General features: G+C 45.4%; 1 protein-coding gene across 1 annotated transcript; it reads left to right on the top strand.

Annotated features, from left to right (window-relative positions):
* Positions 1-2,900: 2,900 nt before the first annotated feature.
* Positions 2,901-11,466, top strand: NRSN1 (neurensin 1). The gene is made up of 3 exons (XM_067292390.1): positions 2,901-3,095; positions 8,626-8,823; positions 9,885-11,466. The coding sequence occupies exons 2-3, from the start codon at positions 8,635-8,637 to the stop codon at positions 10,281-10,283; spliced, it is 588 nt and encodes a 195-aa protein (XP_067148491.1). The 5' UTR covers positions 2,901-3,095; positions 8,626-8,634; the 3' UTR covers positions 10,284-11,466.
* Positions 11,467-15,619: the final 4,153 nt, after the last annotated feature.

Consider the following 15,619-nt stretch of genomic DNA (forward strand, 5'->3'; position numbering starts at 1 on the left):
GTTCCCTCTTCACAGGGGAATAAATCGTGCTAACAACATCTACAGCTTGAGGCAGATCACACTTGCTCTCTATGCCACTCCTAGATGAAGCCTTCAGTATAAACACAGTCTAAGTTTTGTGAAAAATAGAAGCTGAAAATTGGGAAAAGCTTAGACATGGAAAGTCCTTCATGTCCTCACATGATGAGTCATACCACGGGTGACGGGTACCAGCATTCTAAGAAACCTTTACATCGATGCAAATACTTTCAAGACTAAAGGGGATGTTTATATTCCTCTGTTTGACACCTCTCATAACCAAGGCCAGCCATACTTCAAGCTCACTTCTGATCTCAGGTGGAGTTTGTGGTTTTCGCAATGAATATCTGTTGCTTCCTCCCATCCTTTCTGCAGACATACCTTCTCTCATTTCTTTCCTCCAGTTATTAGCCCCAGTGGCTCTCCTTCCAAAATACACCCATCTTCCAGTTCAGCTGGTGTGCTCTGTCCCTGGGAATAGAGATGAGAACAGTGAAATCTAGCAACTTCAACAAAACTGACAGCTGTTTCACTCTGGTGTTGAGGGCAGGCAGACTGGAGGGGAGGGAACTCAAAGGCAGTGAACAGTGAACAATACCATGTTCTCTTGTTGACACAATGCAGTTGCAGCTGTACATCTGAAAAATACCTTCCCCTCCCACCCAAAGCACAGCTACATCCAGCTGTGTGCTGAAAGCAACTTCTGAGATTATCAAGGGTTAATCTGAAGGGCCATTAATTTGGAGTTCATGGATCATATTTAGTGTTACTGCAAATGTCCCCATCGCTACAACACTAATTTCTGTCTTCATTCACTGAACGTATTACTTCTGTGTCAGAAAATGAAATTGTACTGGGCCAAAACAGGTATTTCATATTCCTTATATTTGTTCCCTTTGTCAACAAGTAAATAATCAGAAGTAGCTTGCTCTGTGAAAAGAGAAATGATAGTTCATGTATACACTACTTTTTTTTATAGAGGACTCATCTACTTGATCTGGGATAATGCAGCAGTCAACCCTAATTCTGATACTACATGAAAATCATGTGCTAGTCTTTCAGGACAAACAGCCAAGATATCTCTTTTGGTAAGACTGATAGTCTATCCTGCTTTTCATTCATTTGTCACTTCCACCATTCTCTCCCCATTTTTCACCAATAATTGCCAGTTCGATGCCTTGTTAGTTGCCCTGGGCTAGGGTGTGATAATACTACTCACTGAATTGCTCTGGAAGTAGCTCTACTCTGGTCAGGGGAATCACTTTTGCCATTACTCATTTTCTGAAATGAGAAAGGCATAACAGTAACAGAAGAAGAGAATGGGATCTACCTAAACCAGCTTTTTTTCCTCCAAATGTAATCCCTTACTTGCTCTTTTTAATAGCTATTTTTATGATTTGCAGTTTTCTATTGTCCAAACTTCCTTTTCTCAGAAAATGCAGTTTTTTAAAACAAGATCAGACTTTGCTATTAATGAAACCATCATTAATTTCACCTTTGTCTTTATGTATTACAATGGTTTAAGCACTTTAAAAAGAGCTTGTTTTTCCTTTGGCTAATATTAGCCCATTTTGCTTTAATGCACTTCCATTTTCCCTATGTGCAATGACACTCTCTATATTTTTGTATGTATTTCAGCACAGAGCATTTTTAAAAAATCCCAGATCCTTTAGCATTCTTTTATGGCACTATCTCTTCAGTTCTTTCCCCTTATGTTATTATTTTTTCAGGGGAATTGTATGTTGCCTTTTCATGGGATACATTGTAGCAGCTCCAGCTCAGAGTGCCTTGTCATGTTCTCTAAAACGCTCCTTCACTAGATTTCTCAATTCCCCAAACTTCCTCACTTGAAATCACCTTGCTGCTAAACAACCTGTTGTTGTTAGGGCAGATCCAGATTTTCATTTGGGTCTCTGATTGACTGGGAATCTTCCCCCCCCCCCCGATCTCTGTGCCTTATTCTTTGTAATTCAGGGGTCACCTTGATGATGTCTATCCGTTCTGCCACGCAAACACTGCAGAGCATTGAGTCTCAGCATTTTTCAAGTACTACCTCCGAGTTTCAAGAAGAGGTTACCCATTAGCCAGACAGGCACCACAACACAGGCCTTACACGAATTTGGGTCAAGACAGTCCTCCAGAATGTTTCACTATGCTCGATGACTCTACAACAGGACCATAACGGAGCATTTCCTCAGATGGCACAAGTGGGTCTCGCTCCCCTGAAAGCAACAGGTTGGGGCTGTGCCACAGTGACCCGGACAGGCACTTCAACGCTCCCTCAGTGGGGAACCTATACAGTATCAACCTTCGTTGCTTTCTGTATCCACACGCTACAGAAATTACGTGTCAACCTGCTAAAAACATGAAACGTAGACGCTCCAGGACACGTCCGCAGATGCAATGCTAGGAGGACCTGCAACAGAGGAGGGGGTGGAGGCTGTGATTCGGGAGAGTCTTGACCCCACGGCTCCCCTCGCTCACCCTATGCAAGGGCACCCTCCTCATCTTGGCAGACACCTCAGCGGCCAGGTGCACTCACCTGCCGTCCACGGCTGGGCCCAGGGCCGGGCGCACAGCCCCGCCGGTGGCCGCAGCAGGCAGGTCCTGCTCGCACCAGGCCAGAGAGGGGGCGGCAGCGTGGGGGCTGCCGATGGGGGGGGGGGCCGCCGATGGGGGGGCAGCAGATGTGGGGGGGGCTGCCAATGGGGGGGGCCGACAGGGGGTGTCGATGGGGGGGCCCACCGATGTGGGGGACCCGCCGATGGGGGGGGCGCCGATGGGGGGGGAACCGGCGATGTGGGGGAGCCAATGTGACCTCGACGTGCGCAGGCGGGGGCGGCGGGGGCGCCTCCGGCGGGGCGGCGGGGCTCGGCGTCCCGGCGCCCCTCGGCGCCGCCGCAGCGCCCGGCGGGGCTCAGTGCGCAGGCACGGAGCGAGCGGCGCCCCGGGCTGTGAATAAGACGTGGTGTCTGGGGCCCGCGCGGCGCAGAGCGGAGATGGGACTGGGCCGAGAGATCTGCAGCTAGCGCCGCTGCATTTGCTCAGCCGGCCGTGGGCAGCGGCAGGAGGCTCAGGTAACCGCCGCCCTCCCGCCGCGTCCCGGCCTCCCGGCGGGCTTGGGCTCCACAGCTCGCCCGCGGGCGGGGGCCGCGGCGCTGCCCCTGCGCCGCCGCCGGGGGGGGGGGGGGATGGCGCCCGGAGCGGCGCTCCCCGCCGACGTGCGGTGCTGAACTTCCGCGGGGGGCGGCGGTGGGGGCTGGTGAGGGGCAGGAGGGCAGAGCGGGCGCCGGCCGGGCCGGGCCGGGCCTCCTGGGGGCGGTGTTGCCGGAGGGGGCGCTGCTGCGGGACGAGGCCGCGCCAGGGGGCGCCGCGGCGCGGGGCAGGGGCAGGGCGGCCGCGCCGGGCCCTCAGCCGCTCTCAGGGCGGCGGCGGGGCCCGAGCACGGCCGTGTAGGTCGGCGTGTGCCGCCCGGCGTCGCAGCGACCCCGCGGGCGCCAGGCGGGAGCGGGCGGCGGCGCCCGCCGGCCCGCACAAAATGGAGGACGGCGGCGCCGGGCGCGGGTCACCGCGGAGCGGCGCGGCGCCGCCTGGCCCCGAGGCCCCCGGGGAGGCGCCGGCAGCCGCCTTCCCCAGCGCCGCGCCGCGCCGCGCCGCCCGCAGCCGGCCCGGGGCTCCTGGTGGGCTCCGGGGGCCTGAGAAGTGCGGGGCATTGCCGTGACAGGTGTTTTAGGCATCGGGAAGACTGTCAGAGACCTTCGCTGAGGATGCGTCACTTAACCCCGTACTCCCCCTTCATGGGGGGCCTCCCTTTCCGCAGGGAAAGACTGGGAGCGTGATCCTCCCAGCACGAGGGTCCGCTGAGCGCTTGTGAATCTGGAGAAGGGGCAGAGGGACGTCGCCCCCGCGGAGCCATTTCCCACGGTGGTTTACACGCGCATGGTGTCGAGGTGCGGTGGCACGGCCTCGCCTGCTTCGCCCTGCCTCTCACTTGCCAGTTGCTTGCGTTTTGTAGATCCCCCAAACGGATCGATAAAAAAGCAAAGTAGTTTGGCAATTTATTGGGTAATTTTTTCTTGGCGTACGCTCGTCTTTTTATGTGCCTATTCACCAACCCAGTCACATCTCTCTGGATCAGTGGAGAATAGTGAAGCTCAAAGTAAACAAAGGACAGCTTTTACCATGGAAACTAAAGTTGCTAGGGGATCGGTACTCTGCAGCGGTGGGCTCAGAAGCTGTGATCCTGCATCCCACATGTTCCCAGGCACCTCCGGTTTTGACAGTGAAAAACTTTCAAAGATAAACCACTTTCTGTGGCCAACATGCGTCTTCTGAGCTCATACATAATGCAGATCTGGGTAACAGTGATTCTCTCTTTTTCAGGGAAAGTTTCCCAACATTTGAGTTTTCAGTTTCTCAGCCATAAAGGTGAAACAAATACACATCAACACTCAAAGGACATAGCTACTGCAATATTTATTCATACTGTGTAAACTGATGCTATGACACACATTTCCCTCATGTTTATGGAGAACCGTTTTCTCCTGACTGTTTGATTTCCTCTGCCTCATTCCTATGTAGCCAGAACCACAGCACTGTGTTTCAACTGCAGCTGAGAAAAGAGACCTTTTTATGCTAAATTACCAGGCTGCTTTGATGAGCCATATAGGGATGGGAAGACTTCTTCCCTTGTCTCTAAGGGACACAAAGTAGGAGATTATTCATCTTCATAAGTGCAGGAGTTTATACAAAAAAAGAGTATGTGCAGTAGGAGTAATATAATGGAGTCCTTGAGAAAAGAGTTAATGATGTTGGCTACAGCTAATTTTTTTTTTTTCATTTTAAAAGGTAATACTACTTGATGCTCTCACAACTCTTGACCAAAAGATCATTCTTCTGTTTTGCTTCATGTTCAGTCTCACAAGCTCTTATCATTTGGCTCAAATTCCTGACCACAAGCATCTATTCCTATTTTAAATTGGTAAAAAAATCTATGTGTAATGTAAGTGATTCCAGGCTGTGTCATTCTTACAGGTCTTCATCAATGCATTAGAAACACCATAGCATGCTATATCTCTCTTCACAAAGAGATGTATAGATAATGCAATTAATGCAAGATAAGCATAAATATTTATTTATACCAATTTCTGAAAGTCAGTTGACTTTTGTCATGTTCCATTGAGTTTCCGTGAATTAATTTCAGTATACTACAGTTACTAGTTCACATTTGGCAGTGTGTTCATTTGCTTTCCAGAATTCTGAAGAAACAAAGAAGCCCTAAAATTGTCCTCAATACCTTGGGTGGCAGCTGGTGCAATGCAAATGAGCTTCAGCAGGCCAGGTTATCTGGTCATATTAGATCTTGTCAAATTAGGTCAGGTCCTTCTCTGCCTTGACTTTATGAAGTCACTTACACCTGGGGAAAATACCTTCCCTTCTGCTCCTTGTCTGGTGCTAAATATGCTTACTTGAGTAACCTAAGTTGGCAGGGAATTAAACATAATTTATTTAAGGAGCTGGGGTTGGTGTGAGAATAAAGAGAGAGAATGATGTTCTGTAGAGCTTTGGTTGGCTTCTTTATTTCCTTCTCTTTGTGATGTGGGAAATGCAATGCTTGCTAAAAAATAACCAAAAGCACTTTCAGGTATATGGACATAAACTATTATTATGTGATATCCTTGAGGTAAATCTTGGCTGAGTAAGCCTGTTTGTGAGAGCTGAGGCAGTTATGATAAATTACATTTTGCTTCATTTGTAGTATGTAGTCTTATACTGAGATTAGGTACGGTGATTTCTGGGTTCAGTTCCAGACTCTACTAATTTAAGATGATTTTGCCAAATTCCACACACAATTCTTCTCTCTCTTTCCCCTACCTATCTGTAGAATGGGTGCAGATAGCAGTTACCTGCTTCCACAAGTGTGAAGATTAAGGAGCTATTGAAAAGGGTTCAGAATACTATTTTTATAGGCTAAGGCACTTCTCATCTTTACTGAATATCATTTTGTTACTCTTTCTTTGAATTGTGAAGTTTTCCATGATTTCTCTTTGAAACATACTTTGCTGACTGCTATTAACTTAGTCAACTCTATAGATGATCTTGCCATACTCTCCTTTCATTTTAAGGTATTTATATGAGAAAAAATATTAGACAGCAGAACTCTGTTTTTATGAAAACTTTTCAATGCTTGTTCTGTGAAAGATGACAGGAAGCTATTGAAGACATGGGTGCAGTGAAAAAAACAGGATTTCTATTCCTCTCTTTTCAGGTGGGGAATAAACAGGAAAAAAACAGAAAAAAACAGGAAAAAAAAACAACAAAAAGAACTCTCTTACATGCTGGATAAGAACAAGAGCAACCATGTTCTAAAAGCAGAATAACTTCCAGCTTTTCCCCACAAGGGTTTAGTTTATATACTTATATCCATATCATTATTTTTTTGCCTCAAAAAAGTAATAAAGATCAAAAGTTTATAGCACAGTAAAAGATCATAACAAACAGTAATAACATTTTCGATCTGTTAGCTGTAGTGGGAAGCATCAGGATTACTGACATATGCATTTGCCTATATGTAATGACTGCTGAGCAGTGACTTAGTTTTGTCAGACGGTGTTAAGTTGTCATGAACTCTCTGGTGCCGCCCTGTCCTTAGCAAGCGTTGCATGAGCCTGTTCAGGAGCTGTCTCATCGGCCTCATGCGCCACTATGGCATGCAGTGGCCCAGCCGCCAGGCTCTCCTTGCTGCTTGGGGCGAGCCTGGCACCCTCCAGGATTTTCCTGCTCTCTCAAGGTCTCCATCCACCTTACTACTTCACCACCACCCCGGGAAGGACAACAACTTGTGCAGACCCACTCGGGCACTGACACTATCGGCAGAGAGCAAGTCAGTTCATGGAGCAGAAGAGCATTTCTTTGACATGCTAACACCTTACAGAGGAAGAATTGGTCTCTGGAAGCTGAAGTGAGATGGGGAACCTGAAAGGGATTAAAAGGCAGTTCTGGCTCCAGAGCAGGAGCTCCTCCCAGCAGCTGTGCCCAGTGTTACCGCTGCTGCTCTGCAGAGCTCAGCTGCCAGCACCCCCTTCTTGAGGGAGCTCAGGCTACCCTTAGACAAGGGACTTCTGCATCCTTGCAGGCCTCCTGTTCCTCTCGGTCATACCTTTGGTGAAAGCTTTGACACCTCACCGCAAACCATGATAGGGAGTCTGCAATTATAAGCCAGCAAGATTGTGAAATCTCAAACTAAATACATATTAAAAATACCAAAGGAATAAAAGCCAAGATTATTATTAACAATAAAGAGGAAATAAATAGGAAACAGCAAACTTGCTTTATCACTGAGCCATGAAAGCAACCAGATTCCAAGGGATTAAAAGATTGTCATACCAGTGGTGACAGTACCAGCCAAGAGTTTCAGCCTACTGCCATTCCTCAGCAGCGCGTTCTGACTTTGCTACATTTAAATTAAGCAGGTATTTGTACTGCTTGCATACTCTGGTGTTTCATGCCCAGCAAGGTCACCTGTTCCTGAAGGGCAAAGGGGCTGCATGGCTACAAGAAAGAGGGGTGGATTGGGAGGTCATAGTTACAATGAGCACATCAAAACTTCCTTTCTTCCCCCTAAGTAAAATTGCAATGGTTTGGCAATCCAGTGAACTATCTGAAGCTGACATAAATTGAGTTGTGACATTCTGATGCAAGTACTCATTAACATTCCCCATTGGATAAAGACTTTTTGAACTCTTTAAAAAGAAGTCAGTCAGCTTAAATAATATTGACCTGTTGCTAAAGCTTTTTTAGGGGCTAGTGTTACTTTAATGAATTCAGTAGCATCAAACTTATGCAAGCATGTTCAGGCCTGGGACCTGCATAGTTAAATACAAATTTTGTGTATTAGGAGAACTTTGATGAAGTGGAAAGAATGGGAAACACTGTCAGCACTTTTCATAGCAGGTGAAATTTTAATTTTAATAATGTCAGTGTGAGCTTGGACATTGACTTCTCCTGTGGAGCCAAAATTTGCCACAAGTTTAGTGTTTGCATTTCATTTTCTCTGGTGAGCAGGTCACCATGCTGGTAAAGCGTTCCATCTTTTTCATTTTTACTTAACCATGTTTAAGCACAGGGTATATACAGCTTCAGTCTGGCTAGACTTATCTTTGTCTGTTTCCCGTGGCTGTGTATGTTCTGTCTATGCCTAATCCCACAGTTCAAAGGCTCAGGCAAAAACAGAGATTAAGAAAAATTCTGCCAGCAGTTTGGAAAACTTGTATAGGTTACAAACTCAAGAGATAATAGCAGCCTTTGAGGGATGCTGGCTTCTGTTACCTGATATGGTCTGCTTTTTTCCATCTCCATGGAAATCCAGTAGCACATTAGTGTGAATGATGGGGACTGGGACCTCCAGTGCTCCAGCGGCACCTTTAGGCTCTGCTGTGCCAAGATGCTGACTGCTCTGGATTTGCAGGAGCTGAGTCACTGCGCACAACTTTTCCAGGCTAATTTTTACATGGTTCTTTGTGTCACCTAGAGCGCTTGTAGCCAGCTTTGCTCTCCTGCAGCATCACTAACGAGGTCTGTTTTTTTTCCTGAAACCTCTGATTGCAGGTGGGAAGGATGAGCTCCTATGCTGACATCTGCGGGTCCAAGCAAGCGCAGGGCAGCACTGAGGGAGGTTACCAGCGCTATGGAGTTCGGTCCTACCTGCATCAGTTCTATGAGGACTGCACAGCTTCAATTTGGGAGTATGAGGATGATTTTCAGATCCAGAGATCGCCTAGCAGGTGGAGCTCTATGTTCTGGAAGGTACTGCCCATTGCTGGTTACTGCAGGGAGAAACTCCTCCATGTTGAGATTTTCACATGTAACTCATGATTTTAGGCATTCATCCGGAAAGGCCTTCTGTTGCTCAGTTTTCAGTGAGATGAGTGAATAACCATCCCCCTGAAAACAGGACTCCTTTACCAATACGTATCAGATTCCAAGGGAGTTCTGGGGTCTTTGGATCATCTAGTTTCTCTGTCACAAAGAGCCATGTCACTGAAACGTCCAAAGTCAATAGTCTTGTCTGAGATACCCTGCCTATAACACACAAGGGTAATTTACCTCTGCTCCCCACCTGCAATAATCTCTTCAGATTTTTAGGAATAACAATGGTAGATTAAGAGCGGTAACACTGGGAGCATATGATGTAGGCATCAAGAAAACAATAAGATTTCCCCTTAAGGTTAGGAAACTTAACGGAATCGGAGAATAACTGAGGTTGGAGGGGGGCCATGGAGGTCATCTAATCCAACCCCTCCACTCAAAGTAGGGGCATCCTGTGTAAATCAAACTTTGCACTTACAGTTGAAATGTAGTTGTAATGTTGAAATGTGCTAGAAATATTTTGTGATCGGTTCATGCCATAGCAACGTCCTTCATCCTGGCAAGGGAATGACGTTTCATGGAGAAAAAAGCAAGTGATGGATATGACATAACCATGAGCAGGGACTGAACTGTTGGTGCTAATCACCACTCTATGAGCTAATGTAGTAATTAATCACACAGTACTGTGATTAAATTGTGATCCTCTCTGTCACTGGCCTGTGGACATGAGATGCTGTGCAGAAGCTTGCATAGATGTGTATGCCATTGTTTCCAGAAATGCCAATATACATACTGATTTATATAAAGATTAGTCATAAAAACATAGTTTCTCTATATATTCTAGTTCTAGTAAGGCCATATATGACCCGAAAGAAAATAACAACTTTCTGTTAGAACTGAGAGCTATTCCTGCAGACACTGCCTAAATGCTTTCCAGTACTACTTGCTAACTGAAAATTGGAAGGCCATGTTCATTATTAAATTTTTCTGTTTTACAGGTGGGACTCATCTCTGGAACAGTTTTTATGCTGATAGGCTTGACGGTTCTTGTAGTTGGTTTTCTTGTGCCACCGAAAATTGAAGCTCTCGGGGAAGATGATTTTGTTGTGGTTGATAACCGTGCCATTCAGTTTAATGGGTCCCTTGATATATGCAAGCTGGCAGGAGCAATCTTGTTTTGTATTGGAGGGACCACCATGGCAGCATGTCTGCTGATGTCTGCTTTTGCTAAAAGTTACTCCAAAGAAGAAAAGTACCTCCAGCAAAGATTTAAAGAGAGAATAGCTGATATAAAAGCCCATGCAAACCCAGTCACAAAAGCGCCAGCACCAGGAGAGTCAAAGATACCTGTCACTTTGTCCACAGTTCAAAATGTCCAACCTTTATCTGAAACCTGACCCTCTCCTTTGGTTTTGTTTCTCACTTGTACATCACTTTACTGGAAAATATCAGCTGTTGTTGGCATACATGCTAGTAATTACATCAAGTGCTCTGCTATACAAACATACAGCTGATTGAGAACCTGCTCCAATACAAATTTAGGATTGGAAAAAGTGAAATTATATGATTAGAGCTGTGACCAATATGTTCAGTGTATTCAAACATTTTAATCTGTGTTGAACCAAGAAATCCTTGCAACAATGATTAGCTGTTTAGCTTATCAGACTGTAACCCTAGAGAATATTGGGTGTGGTTACAACAGCTGTACTAGGAATAGCCTGCATCCCACTGTTTATATGAGTTTATACGAGTTGGCCTTTTTGTTTTTTGTTTTCCTCTTGCTTTTAAAATATTGTTTGGTCTTACTTTTACTCCCTGGTTCTGCTGTCCAGGAAGCCAAGATTCTGCCCTTGTAACTTGCACTTGCCCTCCCATCTCATTCTGTAGTCCGTAGCGAAGTAGTAACATGCAGGTAGAACACACGTGACATTGGGTTGCCCTTAGTTTGAGCCCGGCACACTTCCCAGTAATGTTACATTCTGGGAAAGGCAAATGATATTTGATCCTGAGTTACAATTAACCTGTGCAAAACTGTCACTTTGCTTTTAATCATTGCCATATTAGCAAAAAATACAAAATAAAGATAAGGAATTCATATGGGAGGAGAAAAGGAACATCATACTTCTGTGTCTTTGGTTTGATACTCGTTCTATCGTTATATTATATTATGTTCGAAGCTCATAAAAATTATTCTGGTTTTGACAGGATGTGGATTAATAAGTGTCTTTTGACATGCCCAGGCCCCATATTCTGCCAGTATATTAATCCATGTTAGATGACCTTAACATACCTATCTAAAGACATTTTGAAATGCTGTTTATATTTTTATAGGTAATAGAAAAAGTTATGCTTAATCGGATAACATTTGTGTAAATGCTTACCTGAAGACTTGTCCTTTCACTGAAGAACCTTAATTCTTTTGTCACCTGGGGCAATTACTTCACTGTCTTAATCTATGGATTTAAATTAAACCGTATAAAAAAGATGTGACATTTGTATTTTCCAACAATATGTGCCACCTTATAGTTCTGTCTATTTTTTGAATGGATTGAATAAAATTCCAGGCCTGAGCCAATCATAGATTTTGTGAAACCACTCTTTCTTGTCAAACAGGTTTCTCTGTAAATCTAACATTTCAATTTGAAAGCAGAAATCAGCAGTCAAAACTCATCAGTTTTTTAATGCAGTCTGTGTTTTCAGATTTCATAGGTGAGGAAATCACCTTAGTGTTGAATCAGAAAGATTCTAATACACTAATGACAGGTATGTGGTAACAGCTATGCTCCTTTCCTTAGTGATACAACATTTCTTGGTCCGTGACTCACTTCAGACTTCCACAACATAAATAAACAAGAATTTTTGTGTTTGGAAGTTTCTGCTGAATCTATAAGAATTATTGTGGATGACAACAGCATCACAGTAAAATTTTATTTCTGAAAAGAAGCAAAACTGCCTACCTTACAAATACAATTGCAGTGTCCAAATTTTAGCGCTGGAAAAGATGGACAGTGAAGAGCTTGTCACAAGTACATGATTACATAGAGTAAAATGAAGTACGTTTTGTTGCATCTGAGAATTTTTTGGCACCCATATGTTAGAGGTGCAAAAGCACATTGCACCCAAAACTTAAAAATAAGATTGTAACCTCAGGGGAAAAGCAGATGAAACAGTACTGAAGAGGGTAAAATGAGGAGACTGGTAAGATAAGCAGCTATGTATGGTTATAAAGAAAGCCAGCAAGAATTTTCTTACTGAGGTAAGTATATGCCTATGCTGCAACCCAGGGAAGGGCTGTCGCTCACTGTTGGTTGTTAGTTACTTCAGGTCCTTATCACTTTCTTTTCAGTTTGGGGTGAATTGTGTTTACTGCTTTTTCCTTTCACTGCCGTCAGGCTATCAGTATGTGGGCAGCAGAGAGTCAGGCCATCCTGACCTTTTCAATGCAACGTTATTAATTAAAAATTGCACATGGAAAAAAATGTGACATTTTAAGTTTTACAGTGAAGTTCACTGAAGGAGATGAGGATGATGGGTTCTGCATCTATTACTGAGTCTTATCTCTCCACCTATGTTTTGTCAATGCTATATTGAAAGTTTGATCAAAAATCCAGCTGTAAAAGAAAGCCTAGTTTGGGCTTGTTTATCCAAAGTAGCTATACAGATCTACAGCTTGCCTTAAAACATGTACCACATGGACATGCATGTTCTCCTGCTAAATTTTTGTCCAGAGGACAGCTGACATAACAAGTAATGGAGTTAATACAAGCACCAAGCATGTGGTCACATTGTGCATCGGTCGTGCTAAACTGAACATGCTTTGACATTGTGAGAAAGGGTGAGTCATGGCATTACCCATGTGCTGAGGAAAGAAAAATCCTCGAGCTTATTACTGAAGCCTCCTGGGATAGGAAGTGTGTTTGGGATTTAGCAGCAGAAGAAAAGCTGGTGACACTGTCATGGCTAAAGTTACTGCACACATTTCATCGCATTAAACCCTTGTTTCAGCTGCTTAGAGCTTTTCCAAAACTGAGAACTCTGGAGGCTGAAATCTTTCACAACAGACAATCTGTGCCAGACAAGGCTTTTAGAAATATTCAGTAGAAGTGTTCAGCAAAAAAAAAAAAATTATGCTGTTACTTTCAAGAAGCCACATACTGGAAAGTTTAAGTCATGTTAGAAACATTTTCTTGTGAAGTTTTAACACCTTCATCCTTTGGAGCAGGAACGCAAGCATTGGCAAAAGCGCAGCAGTGCTGTGCTTTTTTTTGCCATTCGCATGGAAAACTCGCGTGCTGTGGCCACCAGCAGGGGAGCAGCGAGGGGCAGCTGAGCTCACCATGGACTTGCAGCGAGGCTGCACACAGCCAGTCCCTGCACGAAGCTCGTCCCTAGAGCGCATCCCCACGAGGTGACGGCGCTCGCCCCATGCCAGGCCCGCCAGGACTGCCTGGGACCTCCTGTCCCTGCACTGGCTGCCAGCATGTTTCCAAAGGGCATTTAAATGGCCTCCCTAATTGCAACTAAAGTCTGGCTTGAACAGCAGAGATTTTATTTCCACCCTTGGACCTCCCCACTCACCAGACTTCTTTCAGATTCTTCATGTCCACCCTATTTTTCCCCCTTCTGGTCTTATTTGGCTTAAAATTACAATGAAATTCCTTCTAGCCCAACAGCATTTTCTCTGCACTTGTGGTGAAAGAAATCACATTTTTCAGTCTGACTGGTAATCACTGGATTAATTTTGATTAATGCATGCTCTCCTGATGGTTAGGTCTGCTTCCCCTACTGCACTGCACAGCAATAGCTTCTCTTTAGCATCTGTTCCCCTCTTCTCCCCCAGCTGTCTTGACCCCTTTATTTTCCTTTCAGTCCCAGTGCACAGTGAATCACAGGCTAAGGCAGAGAAGCAGAAACATCCCCTCCTCCCAAGCTGCCTGTCAGCAGATTTAATTTCCAGTCTCTGCTACAGCCTCAGCTTGCTGTTTCCAAGTGCAAGATTTCTAATCATATGCAAGCGCAAGCAAACAGCTCTGCATGGAAACTGCAGAGTGGGGAGGCTGCAACTTCCTGACCAGCAGTCGGAGGACAAAGAAGTTTGGCCAGGGTGGGAGGGGGGGAACAGCAGCAGAGACTGAGCACAGGGGAGGCAACCCAGCCCCCAGGGAAGTGAAAGCCAAAGGCAACTGCACCAGATTGCAAGAACCAAAGTTGGATGCACTTTGAGAGCAGCTCTCTGTCAAAGGACTGAGAGTAGAGCAACAATTTTGGTAAAAATAAAAGAATTAGCACTCCAGCTCACTGTGCAGTGATGGGTCATCTTGCCATTACGCAGCAGGCTGCCCACTAAGCTCACATATTGCACAGCAGGGCTAGCGAGACCCACAGCGGGATACAACGTCCTTGGGCAGCCCTTGGAGGTGCATCCATGGTCCTGCCCCATCCCACTGCTCCCACTGCTAGGAGAAGCAGTGTCTCTACAGCGCATTACCCCCCTCCGGAGGGTTGGGGTGACTGCCCACACATCACTCACAGTAACCACATTTGGGCTCTGCCAGGTCATTCCCAGCACACAGTTGGTCCCTGAGTGACACGATCAATGGGGAGACTGCACATAGTTTTCTCGTATTTCAGATGTTTAGGGACTCTGTGTGCTCCTTCAGGGGCCTTCTGATGTCCGGGCAAACAATCCACCCACACCCTTATTTTCTTCAGCTCTTATCTGGACACAAGGCAGACCACACAGTGCGTGTTTCCTGCATTAATACACTCAATATACATCAAGCAGGACAAAGCTCAGTTTTGCTGTCAGATAATTTACAGAGGGCCTGTTCTGAAAATAAACTCTGCCATATTAACAGTAAGTCAGGCAAATATTTCTAATGGACATGCAAGCAGAAAAGAAAGAATGCAAGTAACTGCTTTTATTGTTTTGGCTAATCATTAGCAGCTGTTTTTTTTGAAGGCTGACTTTTTCCATAATTTACCATTTATGGGTTTTTGCAAATAAAGATGGAAGATCATTTTTAAACACTGCTAATAAGCTAGTCAATTTAATGATATGCTAGAATATGCTGCTCCAGCAATTACAGCTTCAAGACTCACTGCTTTAGTGTGTTGCCTAGCTAAAGGCACCCGCCAGTCTGATACTACAAATAATGCGTCTATTCAGCTAGAAAGAGGCCTTGCTGGAATGTCATTATTTCCCTGCGTCTGCTCTCATAATGACTTCAGCATCTGCTGCCCTTTCTCTCTGTCTCCTCCAGGAACCTCATGCCCTGACATTTCCTTCCTAAGCCTCTGCGTCTATTTTCAGAGCAGCAGTAAGGGTGAGGCAACAGGGACTCCTGCTCCAGGCACGTCTCTGAGGGGGCTCATGCCTGCTGAAATCACTGCACAGAAGCGGCAGATCTGCAGCATGAGCAGGAAGGAGAGGAGGGGATAGAGAGGTGAGCTGGAAGGAACCCCAGTGGAGAGCTGGAGGGGGAAAGCTGCCAAAATGTAGCACTTCAAGCATCAATGTTGATCATCTGTCAATGAATACTGAAAGCACAGAAAAGCTCTAAAACCTATGACTAGAACTATGTAAATACAGTGGCTGAAATCTCAATGGAAGCAGACTTTTTAAAAAATGCCAGTATTCCTGTCCACCCCAGATGGCCAAGCACACATGAATACCTTATTCTTGGAAGGCTGCATTGCCCCTAGCATGAGGATACATTTTCCCTTTAAGCTA

Source organism: Apteryx mantelli, chromosome 2 (assembly GCF_036417845.1).
Source record: "Apteryx mantelli isolate bAptMan1 chromosome 2, bAptMan1.hap1, whole genome shotgun sequence".
In the NCBI taxonomy this organism is placed as follows: Eukaryota; Metazoa; Chordata; class Aves; order Apterygiformes; family Apterygidae; genus Apteryx; species Apteryx mantelli.

What these genes read in the sequence shown, in the direction of transcription:
- NRSN1 (XM_067292390.1), top strand. Translation starts at nt 8,635, where the DNA reads ATGAGCTCCTATGCTGACATCTGCGGGTCCAAGCAAGCGCAGGGCAGC. An exon ending in GGAGCTCTATGTTCTGGAAG is followed by an intron (nt 8,824 to 9,884) that starts GTACTGCCCATT and finishes TCTGTTTTACAG; the next exon opens with GTGGGACTCATCTCTGGAAC.